A 27,866-nucleotide genomic window follows, 5' to 3' on the forward strand; every position below is an offset into this window, starting at 1 on the left:
TAAATTTGTATAATGAAATTTTGAATTTTAATTTTTGTTTATAATATTTGAATTTTCTTTCAATTAACTGACTTCATCATCAAAATGGCGAACTAAAGGGACGAGTGATAAACGAAGCGTAACCTTTCGAAATTCTCTAACAAAAGTAAAGAAAAAGAAAATAAAAGACATGGCCAGAAACCATTCACATACAGCACTAGTTAATATCTCTGTAAAGCCCTGGAATAATTAAATAGAATTTATTAATTGATAAATTTATATAACAAAATAAATTTTCTTACCTTGTCTGATGGCACTTTATCAGCTTTTGGTTTACTTTGATTCCAAAATCTTTGGCCAAGTGGAAATACAATAGTCACTTAAAAATTTTAAAATCAATTTCAGTCGTTTTGAATAAATTATTATAAAAATAAAATCAATAATTAAATTTACTTGTTATAAGAAATAAAATACAAAAAGTGGATATGGCCAAACGGATGCGGAAGATCGAAATTCCATTATAAGTAGGATACATCCAAAATGTGAGGATAGTCTGCAGAATACCATAGAAAAGGCATCCAAAAAATAGTAACAGTGCTCCTGTTAAATGAGCACTTATTAGGCCATACATCTGAAAATAATTCGTCTTCTAATTAAAAAATTCTATTAAAGAACAAAAAGTAATATTATTTTACTTACAGGATAACAGCCCACAATTATCATTCCGCACAAAGATAAATAACCGACAAATACAGATATTTTGTTTAAAATATCTATTTTTCGCATACCTCCTTCATTTAACTCGGATACGATTAAATAACGAGTCGTCATAACTGCCATTCCTGTTGAGAATAAATCAAAATTACTGAAAGTGATATACAGGTATTCCTCGTTTAACACGGTAGTTACGTTCCGAAAAAGTGCCGTGTTATGCGAATCCGTGCTATACGAAACAAAAGACTAATGCAAAACAAGGGGTTAGGTTCCAGAAGTTAGTAACGAAAAATAGTATACTTTTGCTTAGAGAAATATGTTCATTAAGGCAATCGATACTTTATTTCTAATCAATAATTAATTAACAATCACACTTCAGGAAAGCTTCAATAAACAATTCGCTCCCATTTTGTTAACTCGAAATTTAAGATCCGGAGACTATTTTATCTCCAATTTTGTGTGCTTTCTCTATAATTTTTCACCTTATAATCAGAAACGTAGTTATACACAACAGTGAACACGAATCTTCGTTATAATATCGTCTGTCCCCTTTCTGATTATAATGTGTAAAATTTAAAATTTTAACGACGTTTCGCGCCAAAATTAACGATCGTTATACTTTAATCGATTAAATTTAGCGTTTTAAAATCGTTTCTTTAAATTTTTTTTAAAAAATGTAACGAACACATCTGTGATTTGACAACTTATTGAATTATTGACCCATCAAATTTATGAGTGTCTATTTCATCCTATTTGAAACAAAGCATTCATACTGTATAAATTTCATTATACAGTTTGAATTAACATGTTGACATTTTCGACCAGTTAATCAGTGTATCAACCATTTTTATTCAAAAACAGATAGAAATGGCGAACAAGAGCGAACTTCAGGTGTTGTCCATAGCAGAAAACGTAAGACAGTGAAAGTAAAAAAAACAAAAGATCTGAAATTGAGGAAGAATTTGCGTTTTATCGAGTACTCTCTCTCTCTCTCTCTCTCTCTCTCTCTACATATCCAGAAAACAGAAAGAGGATTTTGGAAAGCTTCAATAACGAACAGAAACAGATAGAACAGAAAAGCAAGCATAAACGTGGGTATCCAGAAGCTGAAAATTGCAGAAATACTCCTGACGATGGAAAACTTCTTAGAGAAAAAACTGAACAATTTGGACAATACTTGTGACATATCGGATTCAAAGCAAGCAGTGAATGATTAGTTAGATTTAAGAGGAGACATGGAATAATTTTTAATAAAATCTCTGATAAAAGTGCAGAAGTGTGCAGGAGGATTACGTGGATAATTACCGAAAATTCTACTGAACTACGACCTGGGCGAATTTCAGACAAAGACAAAACGGGATTATTACTTTCCCGGCTGTTATATATACGAAATTTATTGATTGATCATATTAACAGGGAAAGTACAGCGATCGGTGAAAAATATGATCTTCCAAGACTTTTATATTTTTTTGACTCCAGGCATATTGAAACGTTAGAAAGGCAAAAAAGTTGGGATTTCTTTTGGTATGTGTGAATGTTTGTGTATGTGGGAGTGCGAGACACGATTTTGTTCACTCACTTTAAAGCTTAATAATTTAAGGGTAATAATAAGTGCGTTTTGTCGAAAATTTGTGAAATTTTGCAGGGAGTTTTATGTTTGAGGGCAGTGGTTTCCAAACTTTCCGTACCTCCGCCCCCTCTTTTTCAGAAAAAATATTGTTGCGCCTCTCAATTTTCGTAATAGTCTAATTTCATAAATACTGTCCTTATAATTTATTTAATGGCCTACAAAACAATATGTCTTATTAAATAAAGTACATTGTTCGCTGGGACTCGACTCTTGTCGAGATGTTTCGGCAAGAGTATGGATAGATTTTTAGCATTCGTTCGGAGAGAGTTGTGAATTAGGCATAACCGTTTTGCTGATTTATTTTTTAGACATCGATTTGACCTTTTTTTGTTTGTTTGTATTAAAAAATGATAATTTGGTAAAATCTGCGCACCCCAAAATTAAAATACACTGTTTTAGGGGATTGGTGCTATTAAATTTCGATGGTTAAAGGTCAAGGGGATGGAGAAATGGAGGGGTTACATGTTTCATATCTCGATTGAGATCGGACTTGATGAAGATTTTACTCGTTATTAGCATTTATAATTTTTTATTAAAAATTCATCTTTACCCTCAAAATTAAGCTATTTGTCATTTTATAATAATAATAATAATAATATAAAAAGTTTTTAAATAAGAGCTCATAATAGATGACGCCACACACAACTGGTGCCCTGTCTACCGGAAACGAAAATGAAACATACTTAACGGCTCAGAATAGCATTTTCACAGTTGATTAAACGCCAATCACGTGGTTCCGATAGAATATGGTTTTTATTGTATTCGTTAGCGTAACAATACAACTCAGAATAAGTCTTTAGTAGGATTTCATGGATTGCGTTAGGTTACGCGATAAGCATTGATAAGGCGGAAAATATCTGTAGCACGTAGGCGGCTAAAAGTCCAAAACCGGCCCTATATACTATACGAATAGAGTTATTAAAAATAAAAAAATTCACAACGCAAACCATCCTGAGATTGTCATATATTTTATGTAGATCGATCTTGCTCTCAAACAAGCAGTCGGTCTTCAATATAAAATTTTTAAATTTAATATTTTTAAAAATGACGGTGGTTTTACGAACAGCCATTAAACAGGAATTGACTATAATATACCAAGACTGATTTTAAGGCAAGACACGAATGGCACACACGTAAGGGCGTCGACTACAAAAAGGGCGAAAAGAGGTTAAAACTTTTCAATTTGTTTGTAATAATTTTAATTTTTATGTTATTGAAGTTAAGTAATTTATCATAATGTTTGGTTAATTAAATAGTGTTTTTTTTTTTTTACATTAAATAACAAATATCCTTAATAATATATCGACAATGTCTGGAATCTTAAAAGGTCATAATGTTCCTGGCACTACATATTTAAATTTCTTTCTTTTTATATTGATACATGGTGTTAATATATATAGATGTTTTAATTAATAACCAAGAATGAAATCATGATTTTCAAGTATAAAAACAAGTTTTAGTCCTCCGTAAAATCAAAAGAAAAATGGTGACAGATATAAATAAATTCAAGTTTGTTGAATCACTACAATGTACAAAAACTAAATACAGTAAAAATTATTTTATAGATTACTTTTTTCTAAAATTTCTTAACTTTAGAATAAATTAGATCATTGTTAAATAATAGTATGGTGGGTGTCAAGACATTTGACAGTAGGTCAAATGCCATTGCATTGACCTATTGCCATTTTACCTACTTTTTCAGTCTATAAAATTTAACCTAGAAAACAAATGATTGTATAATATTTATAAATAAAATATTTTACTAAATTCATATTAATAGAAGTTTATATTAAAATATTACAATAAAATGAACGAAATTTAAAGAAAAAATTATTTTACTATTACAGTAGAGTCGCGGAAACTTGACTTTCAATACTAGAAAATTCCGTAAAGATCGTCACTTCGTTCGAAAAAAAAGAAAGAAAAATGTAATCTAATTTAACTTTAACACTAGGATCAAATAAGTTATCTTTCTTCATTGACAACACTTGATAATAGCATCAATTCCACGTGTTAACAAAGAATATAATCCTTTTCCAAAGTGCCACTACAAAACGCCACGAAGCGAGCCAGTCGAGACCATCCACTAAATACTCATTACTTTTACTTTTCTGGCTCTGCTACATATAACAGAGGAAAAGTGTGGCAATCGGTCAAAAAACGATCCCCAAGATTTTTATAGGTTTGGACTCAGGGTCCTTGAAACGGCGAGAAATGAAACACGATTTGGAGGATTTTTCTGTATGTATGGATGTGTGTGGGGGGCACGATTTTGTTCATCCCCTTTGAAGCTTAATACCTCCTGTGCTTTTTTGTCGAAAATTTCTGAAATATTGCAAGGAGATTTGTGTATTAGAGAAATTGATGCTATTAAATTTTGGTAGTTAAAAGTCGACGGGGTGGGAAGATAAAGAGTCGTGTCGTCAGTCGTCAGAAGTCAGTCGTGTGTCGTATCTCGAATGGGATCGGACTTAATGAAGATTTTACTCGTTATTGGCATTTACAGTTTTTTTATATAAAAAAACACTCATCTTTACCCTCAAAATTAAGCTTTATATCATTTTATAATAATAATAATAATAATATCATAACAGATGGCGCCACACGCAATTTTAAATGTTGCCAAGAAAGTTATGCAACTCGTTGCTGGATTTAAAAAAATAAATAAATAAATGGAAAATGTTAATTTTCTAAATTATAATTAAAGTTCAAAACTTCGTTTGAAAGCATTTTCATTTTCAGAAAATATATTAAAGTTAACAATTAATAGATGTTTAGAAAAGAAAATACACTTGGTTTTTTCATTTTTTCTTCCTTCTAACTACCAGTCTTGAGTCTTATGTGATTTAATCCACTTAGCCTTTTTTACGTGGGAATAATGGCAATAAAATTATGCGAAAGATCATCGGTCATTTGGTACATAAAAGTACATCACACATGATAGATTGGCCAAGTTTACAAAGAAATGAAAAGATTCATCCGAAAATTCTACATTAAATGTCTATTATTTCATGTAATAGTATGGGAAATTTTATTTAAAAAACTAACATAAAAAATCCGTATAAAAATGAATTTTGAACTATATTGAATATATTACCAAGTGTAACATCCATCACAATTTGATTTGTCTTTTGTACTATTGCTTTAGGCCGACTATTGTTTTATAGTTGACAACTGAATAAATTTTAAAACGCCTTCCTTAATTGTCATTAGTGATAATAAACTTAAGGATGGTAAACCTTTTCGAGTTTGCGTCCATATGGTAAGCATATTTGTCTTTTAAAATGTTTATGCGTACCGAAGTTTTATAATTTGAATAACGATATTTTTTAATAAGTGAAACGAATATGCTGTAACTAGAATAAATGTAAAGAAGCTAACTGAAAAGATGATCGATTGATAAACTGAAAGGATGATTGAAAAATACAAGTGATGTACTGAAATCACATGATACGTTACATGCCTGATTTACCTTGAACTCCCACTTTAGAGGACACAAGTTCTCCACCCCAGTCTTGTTATATTACAACGTTCAAACAGAAATTAATAAACAAGTTATTCATCACAAATACATTTAATTATCATTAGACTTAACAGGTGCAAGATAAAAATTTCTTGACTACAGCAATCTTAATATCGAATATTTAAATAACTTGGTCAAATATTCTATATAAACTTTCGATTTTCAATTAAAATAAATAAATAATCATATATAAATTCAAAAAACAGATTTCGTGTCCTTTATGTTGTTTAAATTTATTAGGGCCTACATAGTAATAATACTATAATAATTATAAGCCTATTGTAGTCAATATTAAGTCTATAATATATTAATTTTATATTAATTAAAATGGATTTAAAGTACTATATTTGTATCCATTTAAGTTTATTTTATTTTTAAAAATTTTCGAAGAATTTCTTAAACAGACTAGCTAAGTTGGATTGGATTGATGGAAAAAGGCAACGCAACACATGGGCAATTTGCCCAAGAAGTACCTCCTCACATAAAACTCTTGTAGTTGTTACAAGCTGAAGCTACAAGTTACAAATGCTACAAGTACAGTACTTGCTACAAGCAATAAGTATTACAAATTTTGTAGATTATAGTTAATAGCTTGTAACGCCTAATTTTTATTCAACAGGGCCCAGCAAGGACTTTCTGTGGGAAACCGATCTTAATGAGACCAACCACCAATGTTCAATAGTAATTTTATCCACTCGGCAACTGGTGAATGAGCTAGAGGACATAAGCAATTTCTTTACACTCCATAAGTCCCATAAACTTTGCATATAAACTGCTTTGAAAATTTAAAAACTTCTTTGTATAAACTAATATATTTTTTCTTTCTCGGCTTGTCATGTATATAACACGGGATTATGTCAAATTTGAAAATCCAAGTTTTTTCAAATTTCCAAGTTTTGAGACCTCCTGAACCCAAAAAGTCAAAAACATGGAAAAATTCGTGGATGTGTGTTTGTGTTGGCCTCTATTTCGTTTAATATATCAGTGTGGGGTAGTGATTAAGAAATGAAATTTGGCATGGTAGCTTGTGTTTAAGGGGCGTTGATGCTATTAGATTTTGGTGGTTAAAGGTAGAGAAGGTGGGAAACAGGAGGGTCTTGTGTCATATACCGAGCAGTGGCACGTTATAACTTCATGGGGCATAAACGAATTTGAATTAGAAAATCCCCATGTACAGTATTAACTTTCGATATTTTTCACCGGGAGACATTTTTGGAGGAAATATTTTTTTTATAAAACATTGGTTTAGGACCCCTGCTGGTGGGGACAGCAGGTAATTGTCCATTTTGCCCCCAGGATAACGTGCCATAGATCTCGAAAGTGATTCACTCGTTATTAGCCTTTGCATATCTTTTATATAAGCATCGTCTCTACCCTCAAAATTAAGCTTTGGCCATTTTATAATAATTAAAAATGTAAACGTTATTTTAAAGAAAATCTCTTAACAGATGGCGCCACAGACAATTGAAATTTTGTAATTTGTCTTAATAATTTCACAGGGTTGTGCAATTCGTTGTTGGATTTTTTTATCAAATAGGAAAATAATTATAAGAAAACTTACCCATGTATGCAGTGAAAACTAGAAAAATTCCGAAAATTCCGCTTTCTGGTAATTTCCCTCCAGTTTCACTTAAAAAAAATATATAGGCCTATATATATATATATATATATATTTTAAAATAGAAAATGAATCAATTTAAAAAGTAAACATATTTTTAAACAATTATCTTTACGCGAAATAATTTACATTAAGGTTTTATAAATTTAATAAATGATCCAAACACAATTGAATCCCTAATAACGGCTACCTTCTAACAAAAGGCCACCCCTAAATGGTGGTACATTTTATATTTTTGTCGGTGACAGTTGTTCAGAGATTTGTGTTTCATTTACAATAAGTAAAGTCTAAATACAATATGCACAAATTTAAATCCAAATTTTTCTGAATTTCCGAGATAAGGAAACAAATATTAATTAATGAATTTCTTAAAGTTTAAAAAATAACTTCTGTTAATTTAATTATATAAAAATTTCTTTATGATTAGTAGTAATTTATTATGAACTTCACTTATTGCCATTAATTGGAGAAATTTTTTTAATAATTTAACTCACAAAAACACAAAAGTTTATTTCTATCTTTAAGAATATTTTATGAAATATTAAAATAATAATAATAATAATAAATACCTGATGAAGGGGACATAAGCACTCACATGACCTTCTAAAAGCGCCATTATGAAACAAATAATCATACCACAGAACATCCAAACTCCCATAACGAGAGGTAACAAATAGAGCTTCTTTAATATATAGGGTTCCATTTACAGCGATTTGATTTCTTACGATTTCAATTTTAAAATGACTCTCTAACTCGAGATAAATACAAAAATCAAATCAAGGTTCTCTTGATTTTACATATAAAGATAATATATTTGATAAAGTGATCATAAGGCAATGACTGAAGCTCACTCACTCCTACAGATTCTATTTTACGTTGTTGATTTTAATCTCATTAGCGTCATTTTTAAAAAACAACTTTACAAGCACTCGTTTACATCATTTAGACATTACTTTTTAACATAAAGCTTAAAATCACTGAAGCTTCTTATCATTTTTCAGTTTAAAGTCAAACTGATATGACGTCCCTTAACACGTACTCACATTAATTTATTTGTTAGCGTCGGGTGTAGGCGTTATTATCGCAAGTAGAACAATAAGATGTTTAAAATTGTTTTTGTTATATATGTAAAATATTTAAGTAAAGAATTTATAAAATTATATTTAAAAAAATTAAAGGATAAAAAATTCTTATTCATATCTACTATTCGTTAATTCCTAGTTCACATTGATAAAGTTTATCACATAATAATAAGGTAATATATTGTAAAGTATTGCAAAATTTATGAATAATAAATAATACGCATAAATTTTGCAATACTTTCTCGGGATCTAATCACTAGAGCCGAAAATTTTCGCTTTTGGCGAATTTCTCGGCTATATTCGCCTGGAATGAGCATCTTTCAATTAGTACTACAGTAATTTAAAAATCTGGTTTCAATATGACTAAGTTTTTTTTGGCGAAAATCGGCGATTTTCACCCTAACTGGCGAATTTGGCGTTAAGTGGCGAAATCGTCAGTTTCCCATGTCTAGAAAACAGTCAATTGAATTTAAAATTGATTCTGTAATTAAGAAATTAGGTGGCAATATATTTTGCCGTACAAAAAATAAAAAAAAAAAAAAAAACATTTCTCCATGTTAAGTGCTCTACACACGTCAACTACGAACGTGATACAATTAAGAAACGACTTTCGGAACATCTCAACAGTGCAAAACACAAGAAACATAACACGCTACAGTCACAAACACTGTTGTTTGAAAATGGAAGCGATTTTAATTTAAAAAAAAAATGGTTGAATCATTCACCAGTGCAGATATTCCGCTTGAAAAATTAAATAACGAAAAACTGAGATTGTTTCACGAGAAATATATGAAGAAGCCGATCAAAAGTGTTCCAGGTATTTTTTTATTGTAATTAGTTTTTTTAATGTAACGTTTATTTTATTGAAATTGATGCTGCTGTTTGCTGTTTGCGATTGTGCTCATAATTTAGCTGAAATATGATTTTATTTGAAGTGTCATTGCGTTATTTATTTATTTTTTTTTAGCACTGTGGGCACATCTTCAACTCAGTAACAGAAAAAATTAATGGACATGATGTCTATTTCATTGTTGACGAAACTAGTGACAAAGTGCAACGTAAAGTGGTCAACGTGCTTTTAGGAAAATTGAATGTCGAGAAAGCAAAATCAATGATGTGACATTTCACTCAACAATTGACAACATTATAATACAAGAATGTATACTCAACGTGTCTAGAAAATTGTGGCCAAATTATTTAAAATATTCAAAACTGAAGTTAATAGTGACAGATCGAGCAAAATACACGATGAAACCAGTAAGTGAGATTAAGAAACATGCATTGATTTTACCAAATGTACTGTACATCACGTCACGTATATCGCTCACGCCTTACATAACGTTGCATTCAGGATTCAGAATGAGTACAAATTAACAAATTCGCTTATAACAGAAATGAAGAAGTTTTTTGTGAAGACAAGAGAAAGACAAAATGATTTTAAGAATGCAACTGGAATTAGTAATATTCCTCCAGAACGAATTGTCACTCGCTAGGAGTCTTGGTTAAACGCTGAAAAGTACTATGTCGACGTTGAACGTTCGTTCTCATTACATTCATCGATATTGGGCGATCGACGTCATTGTTTAAGCGAGGATTATTTGAAATATCTAAGTGTAATTCGTTTTAACTCGTTTTTGAAATAAATAATTGGCGATTTTTTTTGGCGAATTTAAGGCAAAAAATTGGCGATTTTAGGCCCAAAAACTGACTAAAACTTACGGCTCTACTAATCACACAAGGAGGACGATTTACTGTATTAGAAGTATTTTATTGTTCACATTTCGGGCGATGGTCCTCATCAGTTTGACCTAGTTTTACACAAGGTACGTATACATGATTAATTTACATAATTTCAATACATAACATATAACGAACATATAAAATTCATGTACAACTTATGCAGACACAAAAAGGATTTAGAAATCATTTAGAATAATACTATAATGTTTTACAAATAAACAGATCTAAAATTCAAAACGTAAAAATAATTAACATTTCAAACAAATTTATAATAAATAAAATATTAACTCTTAGAACAAATATAAACTTGATCATTGAACTCAAATGCCATAAAAGAAGGGGACTAAAATAAATTAAATATATTTATAATATAAATAAAATAAAATAAATTAAACCAAATGTGTTAAATTATAAATATACCAGTTCGAAAATTGAATTATTCCAACAACACTAAAGTATTGCGACGTTTACAAGCACACGTTTATGTTTCTCGGGTATTGTAAACTTTAAATAAGAAATTTAAAAAAATTAAGTCAAAATTAGGGTATACTATAGATTACTCCCTATGGAATTTGTGTGTTTGGGTATACATCTGAACTCAGGGGACCAAGACGAGTTCAACGATACTTTACTTTTGGACCGGAGACGAAAAATAAAAAAGTTATCATACTTTTTTCCAGCGATCGCGCGATGATAGGGAGTCGCTAAGTCGGCCTCGCTATCGCGATCGGGAGTCGCGTCCGGGCTTGCCGTTAAAATTGCCTTATAGACGTTTCCCCCCTTTTTTTACTTTGTTCAAGAACTACCGTGAATCGATCACTAGTTTAGCACATGGCGGCGTGTGGTGGCGCCCATACGAGAGGTCAGTCGGGCCGCCATGTTCGCTGCCCTAAGCAACATTAACCGAAATGGCGATCGCGCGATGATCGGAAGTCGCGTCGCTCTCTCCGCTCTCGTATCGCGTGTTTAACGCTCCGGGAGATGACCGTAGTCCGACGTCACGGTTTTCAGACTTTACCGCAAGATGGCAATACTAACAACTACGGTGCCATCTGCATGAGAGCATTAAAAAAGTATGGTAACTTAAAAAGTGTGATAAGTTTTTTTATTTTTCATCTCCGGTCCAAAAATAGGGTACCGTTGAACTCGTCTCGGTCCCCTGAGTTCAAATATATAATCAAAGTCCTGAAATTCCATAGGGAGTAATCTATAGTACACCCCAAAATGAAAAATAACTTATAAAAATAAATTGATAAAACTAGCAAAAATAAAATTGAAGATAAAAAAAATATACCTATTAAAATAAAACCATCCAACCTAACTTTAACCATACAGCGGCCGGATGGCCGAGCGGTCAATGTTAGCAGCCTGCCGCCCTGGGGGACCCGGGATCGAATCCGGACGGGTCGAGAAATCCCCAGGTATTTTTCGGGGGGTGGTCCGTCCGGATATGTCGGGCCTCGTCCCTCACCATCCGGCCGCCTCATTGTGGGCCTGGCCGAACCCATAATGGGCTTGCTATAAGAGGCCCTCTTAGTGCCCACTGGGCGGAAAAAGTTACAAAAAAAAAAAAAAAAAAACTTTAACCATACTATTAAGCGTAAGGTTAGGGAAGTGTAATTGCCTATGAATAAATGCCTTTATTTGTAAAACATCATGGTATTATTTTAAATGATTTCTAAATCTTTTTTGTGTCTGCATAAGTTTTACGTGAATTTTATATTTTTGTTATATATTAGGCCAGTGTATTGAAATTTATGTAAATTTATCATGTGTATGTTTATCTCGTGTTAAACTAGGTCAAACTGATCACTACCCAAAATGCATTTTTGGCCGAAATGTGGACAATAAAATACTTCTAATACAGTAAATCGTCCTCTTTGTGTGATTAGATCCAGAGAAAGTATTGCAAAATTTATGTATATATACTTACTTTATTATTATCTAATATAATACAGAATTTATTGATAATAAAGTTTATCACATTCTTGTTAATCTTGATAAGTTTCTCAATAGTCGCAGTGCCAAATTAAGCGGTTTTAATACAGATGACCATGTTGGTCTAGTCACTAGTAATTGGAGCGAACTCGCTGTTCAGTGTTCGATCTATTCTGCCACTGATGAGGATTTTATTCAAAAGGAATAACAAAATTATAATTATTTCAACAACGAAAATTACTAATATTCTTAGATCTTCACTAATTTTTAAGCTATTTTTACTATTAGTATAATAAAAACTTCTAGTTGGACCGAAGCCAATGCATTTGAGGTAAGTTAACAATAGTAAATGGCCACACGAAGTCATTAATCAGTCAAATGCCAGCTTTGAACAAAACAGCATAGTTGATTCTTGATTATCTTGAATAGATCACTAAAACAATCCAGATTAATAGAATGCTTGTGTGTATGTTAATCTGTATAAAACGATGAATATTTCTTAATTATTAGAACGTATCACCAATCAAGTAGATACAATCTAACAATACAAACTTACCTTATACTTACCTTTAACTTATTTTAAATCTATATAATAAAAAGTTTCATGAATGTTTCTTTGCTTAAAATTTCTTATCGTTTTGCTTGTGAAGTTTTCCTATTTTTTAAAATCTCAGTAATATGATCTAGTATAGTCTAATGTAAGATATTCAGGTAAACAAGTTTGTATCAATATTTCAGACAAAAAATATATAAATTCTTATATATTTTTGTACAAGTTTGTATCAATATTTCAGACAAAAAATATATAAATTCTTATATATTTTTTGTTTGAAATATTGATACAAACTTGTTTACCTGAATATCTTACATTAGACTATACTAGATCATATTACTGAGATTTTATTAAGAGAATTTTATTGAGAGAATTATTTAGAGAGGGAAATCATTTTATTTCGAGCCATGGTTTGAAACTGGCTTATAGTGCGGGTCTCTTAGCATTCTAATCCATAGCGCCACAAAACAAGATATTCAGATCCCAAAAAAAAAGCCTACAGCTCTGGAGACCCAGGTTCGACTCCGAGCAATCGAGAAACCCTGAAATTTTTCGAGAGAGTGGTTTGTCCATATATGTCGGATCCGTCCCTTATTGGATATGTCGGCCTCCCCATTGTGTTATGTTCGAATCCATAACGGGCTTACTAAAAAATACCCTTTTGGGTTTACAGGGCGGAAAAAGTTTTTAAAAAAGTCTTTTTTTTGCTTGACATATTTGGGTCCATTGACTCCAGCCCTGGTTCACTTAAACCGCTTTGCTCCATTGTAGCTCCGCCACTCGTTAATTATAAAATCTTGAAATTTTGCACACTATCTAAGAAAACAATTCTGTTTCGAACGAGCTATTCGGTATTACTTCAGGCGTTTGGGGAGCGGAGAAATCGATCCCCGAAAATCGGCAACTCTGATTCTTGTATATAGAGAGAGGTTTCAAGTCGACATCACGAATGGCGTCATGAGCATGCGCAATTGTCTGGTGCCACGTTTGTGGTTTGTTTACGTTTTATTTGTGTTTATGCGTGCTTTAGCTGGAGTTCTTGTGTTGTTTATTCGTCGCGAATATCACTATAGTGAATTGAATAATAATTCACTCAAAAACAAAGAAACGTCATTGTTTAAAATTCCCTGCATTATTTATCATCAAGGACCCCAAACTGAGGCGTTTTCACGACGAAGGCAATTTTCATGGCTCTCGAGAATTAACCAGAAAAATTTCAATACGAATAAAGTGAATATCAATACAAATGTTTGTCAGAAACATTTCATTTCAGGTAAGCATTAACATTTGATAACTAGTTTTCAATAAATGATTAGATAAATGTTTGAATAGATAATAATCGTGTTCTAACTTTGTTTTTCACTTTTCAGTTTGTTTTCTTAGTCTCTGCTTATAATAAATATACAGTAGAGTTAATATTAAAGTGTTAAGCAAAGCTAATCGCTTAGCAGATAAAGAATTAGAAATGAATTTTAAACCAATTGTCCTTCCAATCTAATTTGCATAAATAAAAGTGTGTATATTTTTAAAGATATAAACCAATAATTTCCATTGTTCATTTACAAATAGCTAAGTTAGGTTATTTTGGTGAGCAACATTAACATTTCTTTAAGATGTTACTTTTTACAATGATTTTTTTACATTAGTAACAAATAATCATTATATAGTAACCTTCAAGTTGTTCCTGACAGATTCTTATTTATTATTTATATATAACCTACCATAATGATAAGTTATTTTTAATAATTTATTATTGAAAAAAGCATTTTACCCCAAAGGAAAACATTTCTCATTTTATGAGTCACCAGACTGGGTGCCAACGTTAAACATGAGGTATGAGTGGCCACAACCCAACCGCCTATCAAGAACATTGTAAAAGAGCACGTAATCAGGAGAAACGCAGTCACTTGTAAGATAGCTATGGGCCTCTAAAGATTTGTAAGCTTTCATTTGTGAAAGAGTTGTAATTTGTCGTCAAAACCAAATAGTTTATGTCGTCGCCAAATTCAACTTTAGCCCACAACTCTTGATCTACAACGAAGATGCTGGCTTCGTATGGATCGACACCTTGACATAATGAAACTTTCTCTTCATATAAAGCTGTATCTTGTCCTGTCAGACTGCAAGAATAACCCGGCAGAAAACCATCTTTTTTGACTTTGTCCAGGATTTTATATTCTGGACAAAGTTCTATTACTATTATTAATACTGCAGTTCTATTAAGTTTAAACTGAAAAAAAGCACTGCTAACCTGTCAAACAATAAACCACGTGCAAGCTAAGCAAGCGGAAGATCACAAACATAGTGAAGGAGCGGAGAAAACGTGCTTTTTATTGTGTGACATGCGACCTTGAAACCTCTCTATAGACAGTCAGTGACGTTTTTACTTGGCGAGGAGTTACTATCGTGACTCTTGATAGAACTCTTTGTAATTTTCATTTTATTTAATTAATTTCTTTACATTAATTGAAAACATTATTCCAATTGTTAGTAGCATGTCCGAAAGATAGGATGTTATCATACCTACACAGGTAAGAGTTCGAACGCGATTTGGACCTCTCATAATTTATTTCGGTTTGATTTTCATTTTTTATTTTTTAACTTTTTCTGTCCTACAAATACTGAGAGGGATTTTCTTCCTATCCATTATGGATTCTTCCTATCCAGCCCACAATGGTGACAGCCGGGTGGTTAGCCACTTATCCAGGACATTTCGCCCAAGAAAAACTGTTCGGGTCCCCAGAGCGATAGGCTGAACCACCTCGGTCATTTTTCCTTAGTAGTAAGAACAATAGTGGACTGATCCACCAGAAAATCTAGAATTTTCCTCTGGACCGTTCCCTATTTAAAATACATTATATTTCATTTGAAAGTAATAAACAAACTCCCAGAGCCAAAATTTGTTGCTAACAATGATGAGTACGAGTCTCCTCCTCTACATCTCATCCATACTCGCGATCCCGTTGAGGTTAGGCCTGGCATTTTAGTGATGACAAGGTAGTTTAAACGAGCTGGTGTCTCGCTTTAAATCAATAAATTTCATTACTGTACTTGGTATTAAGATAAGGTTTTCTGTGACCAATAGGAAATAAATTTATATGTTAAAAACCATTCAAACACAGTCGACTTTTGCTAATCCGGCCATTCCTTGCACTGAGGATTGTCGGATTACCGAGAAATAAAAAACGTCAGTTAATTCTTTATTAAATTAAATGTTACATGTTTACTGTCTGTAGTACACATGTATTTAAGAAATAAATAAGAAACAAGTATCTATATACAGTAAAAAGAAATTTAAAATGTAATAAACACGATTGACATGTTGCAATCCTCACTTCGAAAAATGTCACAGATTTTTATTTTCTTTAATTAATAAAAACGCTCGTCGATGACACGCTTTGTAGAGCTTTACATCGCTACTGCATGTATCTGGTTGTTGCATTATGTACTGCAAGAAAATGTCGGCAGCTTCGACGCCGGCAGAGTGAGAAGTGTTCGTCCCTCTGCCTGTATGGGGTGTTCTTCCCCTTCACTTTCATCCTGCACACTTGTCATGATTTCGTCATCTTTAAAAGCCTGGCCTACCCCATATTCCTCATTCAACTAATTAGTAAGACATTACTAATTGGTTGAATGTCCTCTTCGTTAACTTCTCATGGAAGCTTGTGGAACGTATCAACGAACACAGCATCCGAAAATGATTCTGAATTGACTATCACTCAATGCAGATTCTAACTCAGTGTCAATCGAAGGCCATGCCTTTTTCCAACACTTCACTGTTGTAGTCCTCCACAATATCCCATGCTTCTGTTTGGAAAACATGCATGTTGATCGCTTTCCACGCCTTCAGCATAGCCTAGGTAGTATCGTTTTCACATTTATCCAATAGGGAGGTAAGAATTACATGTCGATAGTGACGCTTAATTAATTTTAAAATTCCCTGATTCATGGGTTTGATTAGAGCTGTCACATTTGGTGGGAGAAAGCTTGTATATCACCTGATCTGAAATCACGACTACGTCAAAAGGATGATCGGAAGCGTTATCGATTAGGAGGATGGCTTTTAACGGTTTTTCTTCAGTTTTTCCTTCACAGCTGGTACGAATTTTTCATGGAATCACAGAGAGAAAATTTCTGAGTTTATCTACGGTTGCTTTTGAGCACCATAACCTATCGGGTTAATGTTACCTTAGGATCCAAAATGGCGGCCGGGGAAATTTTTCCCTACTTCGGAGACTGCGACGGGGAAAAAATTTTTCCCTAGAGTCGAGACGTCGACGACGTGGGTATTTTTTCCCCGTTCGTTTTCTACCCTGCGTTCGACGTTGCCGAGTATTCTGTAACCTCGAAACGGAGACGGTATTGTGTAAATTTGCGACGGTAGATGGAGTCTTTTCGTGACGTCGTGCGAGAGTAAAATCGGCGGGAAATTCGTAAAGGTGTTACGAACGAATATGCAAATGCACGATCTGCGACGTGATTTCTGGTCATTTCTGGGCAATTTTATGCAAATCGACTAGTTTCCTGTTGGAATCGTTTACTGCTGTGTTGCGACGAATTGCGTATTGGATTAATTGCTGTGTTTTTTTTTTCGTAATGATATTTCATTTGCACACAAATTGCTATCGGTGAATATTTATTATTACGAATTTTGGTCGAGATACACTTCCCGTGATTTCTACAAGTTAATGGAAGACGACTTTTCGGAGCTAGGTTTGCCTCCCCGTATCGATAACGCATCGAATTTTGCTGTAAAATTAAGCATACAGCCGACCGAGTCCGTTTGCATTCATTGCGATGAAGATAAGAAATGCTTCATATGTCAGGTGAACGACAGATCAGAAAACAGAATTGGATCGTTTGTAAATACGTGAATTCCGGCAGTACGATAATAACGGACGAATAGAAAGGATATATGCACATTGACGACATAGAAGGAGTAGCGGTCGAACATAGAACAGTCAACCATTCGTAAAATTTCATCGACTCCCAAACAGGAGATCATACTCAGAATATCGAACAATCGAAAAGTGAGTAAAAAACTCCTCTTTTTGTTGTTTATTATTGTTTATTTTGGTTAAAAAATCCACGGAGTCTGCAGAGAAATTCAAGATGGCGGCCGGAACCGCGGCCATCTTGAATGCAGGGGAAAATTTTTTCCCGTCCCAGTCTCCGAAGTAGGGAAAAATTTCCCTGGCCGCCATTTTGGATCCTAGGGTAACATTAACCGTCTATCGTAAGTGTACTCATCTCGCTATGCTGAAAACATCGTGGCTACGGGGCTTTTCCAATTATCAGGAGGGCAACTTTATGGCTCCCATCGGCATTACAATGTACCATCAGTGTGACGCATCGTTTCTCTTGTTTATACCCACGAGCTTCCTTTTTGTTTTTGGCAGAAAGGATTTTTGAAGGGAGCATTTTGAAAAATAGGCCAGTCTCATCAGCATTGTAACTTGCATTGTACATAGCATTCTTCTTTTATCATGTTTTCCCAGCTTGTTTTTAAATTCTTCTGCATATTTTTTGTTTGTTGACCCGCTTTCCCCTGAGACTGTCAGCTACAGCACAGTATGTCCTTTCACTTTTGATAGCCAGCTCTCGCTTGCTGTAAACAGTTTACTGCCGCCAAGTTCTTTGTTAAATGCACTGTTTTTTATTTGATTATCGGGCTACTGACAGGTAGTCCTTTACCGCGTTGCTGTGTGAACCATTTATAAACGGCCGCATCAAGTTTCACCCTTTTGCATAACTTTTCGTTTTCCCAATTTACTGCCCATTTGGCAGGCGTACTATCGAGGTTTATTCTCTTTCATGTTTATGTCATAAATACTGGCACGTCAGACATTGTACTCATAAGTCAGTAGCAACAGAATTTTTGGGAAGTTTCAGTTTCGATAAGTGACATAACACTGAAAGGCTATCTATGTGACGCAACTCCATTTATATCATAGTCGGAGAGCGAATAATTGAAAAGCCGGATTAGAGTTTACTGCATTGCATTTAAAATGGTTAAATAGTTAAAATATGTAAATAAACATACAAATACGGAAAATAAACACTTATTTTTTATTTTTATGCGCTTTTTTATACCAATAAATTTACAGAATAACACATTAAATTTACAGAGGACAATCTGATATTTTCCGATTACTGAGATGTATTAAACGACGACTTGTATGCAGAATTGGCATGGTAATCTATATCCTGACCGACTACAGAACCTTTTTTAAAACACTTTTGGGTGTTAAGTGTTTTAAAAAATGTTCTGTAGTCGGTCAGGATACTTTTACACTATACAGAAAAGGATCTTTCAATATCGGAAGAGATCAGTGGACAGAACTTGCACTTGTCACTGCTGATGGTTCAAGCTACCTGGAATTTCATCGTGTATAATTTCACCATCAATTACTCTGATTTGCTTGCTTAATTATCTCTAGATCTGGAGTTTTTTTATCGACTGCACTCAATTTTCTGACCATTTGTCTGCCTACCTCCACTAATTCAATCGAAATTGTAAAAGCAACAAAGAATTTGTAGATGTTCAGAAAGTTTCAATCCCTGGGTTTCCTTTGGTTTAATTTATTATCGTCTTACAAGTACAATAAAAAATGAAAACTGTCTTTCTTAACGGATGTCCATTCAAACATTTCTTGAGCTATTGCAATGCAGCATGCATCTTTACTTGAAAACGTGTCGATCACCTAAAATAATTGGAAAACTGTTAAATTTACCCCCGAAAAATTAAAAATTATCAGGCTGATTAATACGAACCTGTTTCACGGCTGAAAACTTTTTTGCTAAAGAAAACAGCTGCTTCTATCCAGGTTTCCAAAGAGTTATAATTGGATAAGGGAGTAAAGATAAGTCGTGATTACACTCGGGGTGTCGACCTCACCAAATGCGGCTCTAACCTCCTCTGAAACTAGATAGAAGCCATGTGCAAGAGAATATGTTTGAATAAAGAACCCTGAGAATATTTCCAACCTATTCTGGATAACTAATGCCGTCCCTTTTATGATAAAGGCATGTAAGGGAGTGACATTAGTTATTCAAATTAATAGTTTGTCTTTCTTCGTGCCATTTGTCCATAAGATTCTTATAAAAAAAAAAAAAAAAATAGCTATTTTTAAATAAGCATATTTCTGTAATGTGTAATAAAATATAATTTTAAGATTTGGTTTATTTTGTATACGGCAACGCGACACATGAGCGATCTGTGAAAACTGGATCCTAGTTAGATTTACTAATGTAAAGAAAACCCAGAAAACGTCACAGGACCAGCTCCCGTTGACAAGAGTTGGCAAGACGCGAAACCACGATCCAAAACTAATGTTCAGCAGTTTTATCCATTCGGCCACTGAAGGACTATAATTTTAAGAAATTAATAATTTTTTCTTACACAAGGAAACATTTACAAAACGTGTAATAGTCTTCTTCAAGCTCACCGCATGCGGTGAGCAGGTGGTTTACACTGTAAAAGGAGGTAAATTTGCCCAACAGTTTACCAGGCAAGTTTGACAACAGCAAGTTTGCCATGTAACGTCCGCATTTTGTTCGTGATTTCGTCGACGGTTGACCAAATATACGACTCCATACAGATCAGTCCTGTTGTCTAACATTACTTTATTAGCCAATATTTTGATATTTTTTCGAATTATTAAGAATCATAGCCTATTAAATGAGAAGAACTACTTTTAAAGTGGTGTCACCGTTCTGTACCGAGGAGTAGGCATTACAAAGAAATTACTTAAAGTACTTCCATGAAAAGAAGAAAGAGGTTCATGGGATATTGAAACAGGATATACTTTATCCAGTGACTACTAAAAACGCAAGATAGATATCCGAGTTAAATATTTTTTTTTTCTTTTGTTCATTTTGTGCAGTCTTGCTGCATAAGTTGGTTAGAAGTTGTTTACGTGGTATATCTTTTATAGCGTTTTACATTTCCTTTGTGAATTTTTGTTGCAGCATACTGTTTTAGCTGAAGAATAGCTGAGTTCACTTTATCTTTTTTGTGGCATGGCTGGCAGAAAACAATTTTCCCATGTAATTTTTTCCTTTTATAACTCTTACCGTTCTGTGGCATTAAGAAAGCCCCTTTTTTTATTAAGACCACCATTATGAGTTCGGCCAGGCCCACAGTGGAGTGGCCGAATGATGAGGGAAGCACTCCCCCAAAAAATTCCTGGGGATGTTTCGACCCGTCCGAGTCCACCAGAGCGGTAGGCTGTCACCTTAACAGCTCGGTCATCCGGTCTTTCCCATCTACCGTAAGCACTTTATCTGGGAATTCGTTTATCCGCGATCATAATTTAGATTAAACCGATGCTGCTTCTTTTGGCATTATTTAGCTTAATCGCACAGTTTAAAAAATTATTATTTTTTAAATTGAAATCGAAGAAAAATGTAAGATAAGAATACAAGGCGAAGTGTGTAAGTATGATGTCTAAAGATACGGCTATCAAGATGTGACATGCTCTTTCTCCTTTCTCTTCTTTAGTTAAATGTTCCACAGTATAAAATAAAACTACCCAGATTCAGTTCAGCAAGCAACAAGGACTTAAAATATAAATCGACACCATAGTAATCAACAAAACAAAATAATTGCCTTGCTGATTTCTAATTTTTTAATTCAAAAGGAATAAATCCTGAAATCATATTGAATGTACAGATACCTCACTGCTAAAGAAGCGGAAATGGAAATAATAAAAATAGACTTTATACACAAAATGATGATATTTTAAATTTATTTTTAAATAAAAAGAAACCCTAAAAATCTTTATTGATTTTTCTGAAACTTTAGGCGAGTGTCGGTCAGTTATTTGAACGCAAAATTCTGGCACAATGAAACTTTAAGATAAAAAATAATCTTAAAACGTTATAAACTTATGAACTATAGCAACCTATCTAAAATTATTAAATTATTTAATTCAAATAATTTAAACTATAATTTGCTATATGTGAATGATAAAGCTATAAACATTGAAATTATTAAATTTTGAAATTTTCTAAAATAAAAACAACATTTATTTCATATATACGGCATAAATTATAAAAATATTTATTATAAATATACATATTTTTACATTTAAATAATTTCTCTTATTAAATTACATATTTTATCCAAAACAAATTTTTAGAACTACAGAACAATATTTTTAAGATAAAAAAATTAAAGGAAAATTCTTTAGATTTATTCAACTTTACACTTTTTTGTTAAAAATTGTAAATATGTCACATCTGTATTATAAGTATAAAAATTATAATGTGAAACAAAATATTTTAATGTAAATATGAATCAATGTGAATCAAAGAATCAAGGCATCAGTTAAATGTGAATCAAAACATTGACAAAATATTTTTTTCTTAATAAAACGGTTTCTTTATAAATTTCTATAATGAAATTCTGATTTGTATTTGAGCACTTTATCAATGAATCCTACCTTTTCGCCTTTAATATCTGAATTTTCTTTCAATTAACTGACTTCATCATCAAAATGGCGAACTAAAGGGACGAGTGATAAATGAAGCGTAACTTTTCTAAATTCTCTAACAAATGTAAAGAAGAAGGAAATAAAAGACATGGCCAGAATCCATTCGCATACAGCAATAATTAATATCTCTGTAAAGCCCTGGAATAATTAAATAAAATTTATTAATTGATAAATTTATATAACAAAATAAATTTCTTACCTTGTCTGATGGCACTTTATCAGCTCTTGGCATTATTTTATTCGAATATTTTCGGGCGATTGGAATTACAATAAACGCTTTAAAATTTTAAAGTCAATTTCAGTCGTTGTGTGTTATATTATTATAAAAATAAATTAAATAATTAAATTTACCTGTTAATAGCGAGAGAATACATAAAGTGCATATGACCAAACGGATGCGGAAGATCGAAATTCCATTGTAAGTAGGATACATCCAAAATGTGAGGATAGTCTGCAGAATACCATAGAGAAGACCTCCAAAAAATAGTAAGAGTGCTCCTGTTAAATGAGCACTTATTATGCCATACATCTGAAAATAATTTGTCTTTTAATTAAAAAATTCTATTAAAGAACAAATAGTAATATTATTTTACTTACAGGATAACAGCCCACAATTATCATTCCGCACAAAGATAAATAACCGACAAATACAGATATTTTGTTTAAAATATCTATTTTTCGGATACCTCCTTCATTTAACTCGGATACGATTAAATAACGAATCGTCATAACTGCCATTCCTGTTGAGAATAAATCAAAATTACATCGTGGTTTCATCCAAGACCGCATACAATAAGGTTTCCGGATGGTAAGATGTGGCCCCATATAGACGAGACAGATCCTTTCTCCAAAAATTCCTGGGGTTTTCGACTTCCGGATCTCTCGAACAGTAGGATGATCCCTTAACCGCGTCGGTTTTCAGGCAGCAAAATAATACTTTAGCTCCCTCAGGTTGCGACCGTTTCATTTTTATAATTGATATAAATTTTCTATTAAGATTATTCTATATTTAAGTATCTTAATCTGTGGCCATTTAAGCATTATATTATATAGTGCAAACTTTATTTCCAAGAACGACGGAGCGACGAAGTAAGGAAAGTGGATGACATAAATTGGAAAACCAAAGCATTAAGCAAAGGAAAATGGAAAAAATTAGAGCAAATCTTCATCCAGCAGTGGATTGACAATGGTTAACCATGATTATGGTGATGATGATACATGCACACAAATTCTTTTATATATTTTTAATTTAAACATTTGAAAATAACTTTATAACGCTTAAAATTAAAAAAAAAAGATAATATTTATTAAGATTCTTACTATATATCCATCACAATATGATATATTTTATGATACACTCATATTTATAGTAATAACTAGCAGATGACTCCGGCGTCGAGCGGGCAAAAAATATCAACAAACATTAAGATTAATAGATTTTTGAGTACTTCTAAATCTTCTATTATATTATATTGTAGTATTTGTTACCTCTAAGTAACTGTTTCATTCACAGCCGAATATCAAATAGTCAGCTGACAACGAATCAAATTTTGCGAAAAATGGACCAAATATTTAAACACGGCACCCTCGAAAACCACTTAAATCATATTTTGTGCAGGCCTCGTATTTTGGAATTTCCAATTCCAATGCCATCATACCGTTGGTCAGATAGCTTTAAGGGACCGTTGCGGAAGGGGGTCGAAGTAATTCGAGCAAAAATAGTCGTTGACCTCCTCCTGAAAGATAGAATGGTCAACCACTACTAATTAATATCGGTCTACTACTAATTAATATATGAAAAGTGATCCGTGTTAGACAGATTATGATCAAGTTGCTAACCATAATGTTGAAAGACTTCGTATGACTTGTTTAAATAAAAAAAATTTTGTCAATGATTTTATGTGAGAATAATTGCTTTTATGTGTATAACTACGCAAAAACACTATCTCACTGAGAATTATTTATTAATCGTAACGAACGTTTTCAACCTTTAACCAAATGTTTTTTTTACCTATTTTATTATTTTGTTTTTTAAAATTGTATATATATTACTGTAATTCATTCTTTGGATTCAAATAGCTCCAATATTCCAAAGAATTTTGCATTTTAAATGTTTCTTAACTGTTCTATACAAAAAAAGAACAGTTATCAATGTTCCACAATTTTTAAAAAATCCTGAGGATGGCCTGTAGAACAGATTGAAAACCTGTTCTACAGGCCATCCTCAGGACTTTTTAAAAAATTATACCTCACAGGAGATCGAGCAAATAAACAATTTATTCATCACAAGTGAATTTATTTATGTTTGGTGGTAACAATATTTTCACAGGTTCGTAATCACAATTTGTTGATTACACGACAATCTTAGTATAAAAAATATTTGAAAACAAATATTTTATTACTAAACATTATACATTCAAATATTCTATACACTTTGTATTTTCATTTAAAACAACATATAAATTTAAAAAACTGATCTCTGATAGATTCATGTTCTTTATGTCATTTAAATTCATTACAAATTAACAATACCCATGATAATGATTTTGTAGACAAAGTTAAATCTATACTATATTAACCACTCAGCAACTACGGACTAGGCAATTTATATACGGCCTTTATGCCCATACATGAAATATGTTTTTTTGATTTTTAAAAATCAAAATTCTAGTATAAACTGATTTATCTTTATCAAATAGAAAATATTTTAAAAACTTACCGAAACTTGCGGTAAAAACGAGAAAAATTCCGAAAATTCCGCTTTCTGGTAATTTACCTCCAGTTTCACTTAAAAAAAAAAAGAAAAAAAATAGGAGAGATTGATTCGTCATTTTGTAAAAGCATAATGTAATTTTTAAACAACTATCTTTACGCGAAGTAATTTATATTAAGATTTTATAAATGTAATAAATGATCCAAGTTCAGTCGAACCTCTCATAACGGCCACCTCAAAACGGCGAACCATTTTTAGGAATATTTGTTTTTGACACGTATACAGAATAACCTGCAAACAAGGTCAATATGTATGTCCCCATCAGTGACCATTGTTGAGAAGTTTAACTAAATTTCATTTACAAAACTTAATTTTACATATAATATATGCAAATTTAAATCGAAATTGTCTGAAAATTTAAATAAATAAATTTTGTTAATTTAATTTAATTATATAAAAAATTTCTTTATGATTAATAGTAATTTATTATATACCTCACTTATTGTCATTAATTGGAGAAATTTTTAAAGTAATTTAATTCCAATCTTTAAGAATATTTCATTGAAAATTAAAATAATAATAAATACCTGATGAAGGGGACATAAGCACTCACATGACCTTCTGAAAGCGCCATTATGAAACAAATAATCATACCACAAGAAATCCAAACTCCCATAACGAGAGGTAACAAATAGAGCTTCTTTAATATATAGGGTTCCATTTACAACGATTTGATTTTTTACGATTTCAATTTTAAAATGACTCTCTAACTCGAGATAAATACAAAAATCAAATCAAGGTTCTCTTGATTTTACATATAAAGATAATATATTTGATAAAATAATCATAAGGCAATTGACTGAAGCTCACTCACTCCCACAGATTCTATTTTACGTTGTTGATTTTAATCTCACCAGCATCATTTTTAAAAAGCAACTTTACAAGCACTCGTTTACATCATTTAGACATTATTTTGTTAATATAAAGTTTAAAATCGCTGACGCTTCTTATCATTTTTCAGTTTAAAGTCAAACTGATATGACGTCCCTTAACACGTGCTCACATTAATTTGTTTGTTAGCGACGCATATGGTCGTTATTATCATAAGTAGAAAAATAAAATATTTAAAATTATTTCTATTATGATTTAAAAATTAATAAAATATTGATATAATGTTTAATGTATAATGTATAAAGTTATATTATAAACAAGTTAAAACAAAAAATTCTTATTCATATCTGTTATTTTTTTAATTCGTACTTGATATTGATAAAGTTTATCACTGTTGTTAATCCTGACAAGTTTCTCAATAGGTTCGTTGCATAGTAAAGCGGCTTTAAAATAGCTAGATAATCAAACCGATATGTCATGCTGGATATACGAAGCAAAACCAATCAAAATGGATGACATAATCAGTTTCAAATGAAATGGGCTATGTCCTTATTATATTTAATTATTGTATTACCTATACTTATTGCTTTCTGAGATGCAAAATCAAAGTAATTCTAAAAAGGTAAAACGTTATAAAATTTTTTGAATTTTACAAATCGACAGCTTAATATAAATTTTGAGTAGGAAAGTAATAATTTAATATTCGAGAAATGAATTTGCTGAATAATCTAGAGGTGCATTCGTTTTGTCAGAATACGTTGTTACGTACAATACATGTAGCGTCATTTCACACTTTTCCAGTACAGAAAATAAAAAACATAATATCAGAGTGACGTAAAAGTAAACATTATTCTGATGAAATGAATGTGCCTTAAATGCCGTTCACTAGTTAACTCGTTACTTCAATTAGTAGTTTCAGTAAAGATTTTTTCTCCATTTTTCTTTTGTTATGATAGTTTAAATATCATTAAATTTTAACAATAAATGTATTTTATTAAAAATAAATTAATAATTTATAATTAAATATAGGCCTATTTTATTCAATAAAAAGCTTATTAAAATCACTTTAAACTAAGTAATTAATGAATTAATCACATTAATTTAATTTACATTTAATTGAATTAATCACAAATTTAATATTTATTAAATGGTCGTATGTATTTTTTAATGAAATTAAAAATTAAATTTACTTTTGAATTTATATATTTAATTTCATTTCAGTAGTTTAAATTTTATGTGAGGTACAAGTAATAAAATTCAAATACTATAATATATTTGAATAAAATTTTTTTAATGTTAATTTGAGCCGGTCAAAGCTGTTTGGCGACATGTTTTGGTTTGGTTGTGCAATCTGCCAAAAGGATTCGGAGGATTTTTTTATAGTAAACTGGCCTCTGTTTAGGCGTTACAAACGTAAAGAAAATTCAGCAAACACCACGTGATCGGTCTATATGAGTCTACTACCTGGGAACCCGAGATCAAATTCGGCGGCTTCAGGAAGTTATCGAGAGTTATCTGTCTTGGTTATATCGGGCCACGCTCCTCTACCTGGCCGTCCCGTAATAAGCCTGGCAAAATCGCTGACAAGTTTGAAAGTCAGTACCCAAATGTATTACTTATATAAATTAAAATACTGTATATATACAATATTTTAATAAGATTGTGGAACAACCTTATTAAGATAAGATTTTAATTGAGATTTAATTATTTAAAATAATATTTTAATTATATATATATATATATATATATAATTAAAATCTTATACAGTCGGTTATACATCTTATATATATATATATATATAGAGAGAGAGAGAGAGAGAGAGGAGAGAGTAAATATTCATTTGGAGAAGAACGGGCTTTGGTATCTTATTGCATGCTCATACAGACATAAATCATAATCATATTTAGCTTGGAAAATTCTTATATCCTTTATCGCATTTTATGGCAAAAATTTGTCTTATTTTAATTTATAAAAATGTTATTTTCCTA

At 31.8% G+C, this 27,866-nt stretch overlaps 1 protein-coding gene across 1 annotated transcript; it reads right to left on the reverse strand.

Annotated features, from left to right (window-relative positions):
• Window positions 1–26,048, reverse strand: LOC136977950 (uncharacterized). Its single transcript, XM_067273565.1, has 12 exons — window positions 25,575–26,048; window positions 24,994–25,061; window positions 22,872–23,014; window positions 22,626–22,803; window positions 22,474–22,550; window positions 22,262–22,412; window positions 8,034–8,169; window positions 7,408–7,475; window positions 679–821; window positions 433–610; window positions 282–358; window positions 1–219 (listed from the first exon to the last, which is right to left on the reverse strand). The coding sequence occupies exons 1-12, from the start codon at window positions 25,706–25,708 to the stop codon at window positions 64–66; spliced, it is 1,509 nt and encodes a 502-aa protein (XP_067129666.1). The 5' UTR covers window positions 25,709–26,048; the 3' UTR covers window positions 1–63.
• Between the last annotated feature and the right edge of the window lie 1,818 nt (window positions 26,049–27,866).

This window comes from Centruroides vittatus, unplaced genomic scaffold (assembly GCF_030686945.1).
Source record: "Centruroides vittatus isolate TY-2023 unplaced genomic scaffold, ASM3068694v2 contig_484, whole genome shotgun sequence".
NCBI classification, from domain to species: Eukaryota; Metazoa; Arthropoda; class Arachnida; order Scorpiones; family Buthidae; genus Centruroides; species Centruroides vittatus.

What these genes read in the sequence shown, in the direction of transcription:
- LOC136977950 (XM_067273565.1), bottom strand. Translation starts at nt 25,708, where the DNA reads ATGGAACCCTATATATTAAAGAAGCTCTATTTGTTACCTCTCGTTATG. An exon ending in TATTTTATTTCTTATAACAA is followed by an intron (nt 359 to 432) that starts GTAAATTTAATT and finishes AAAATTTTTAAG; the next exon opens with TGACTATTGTATTTCCACTT. An exon ending in ATAAAGTGCCATCAGACAAG is followed by an intron (nt 220 to 281) that starts GTAAGAAAATTT and finishes TAATTATTCCAG; the next exon opens with GGCTTTACAGAGATATTAAC.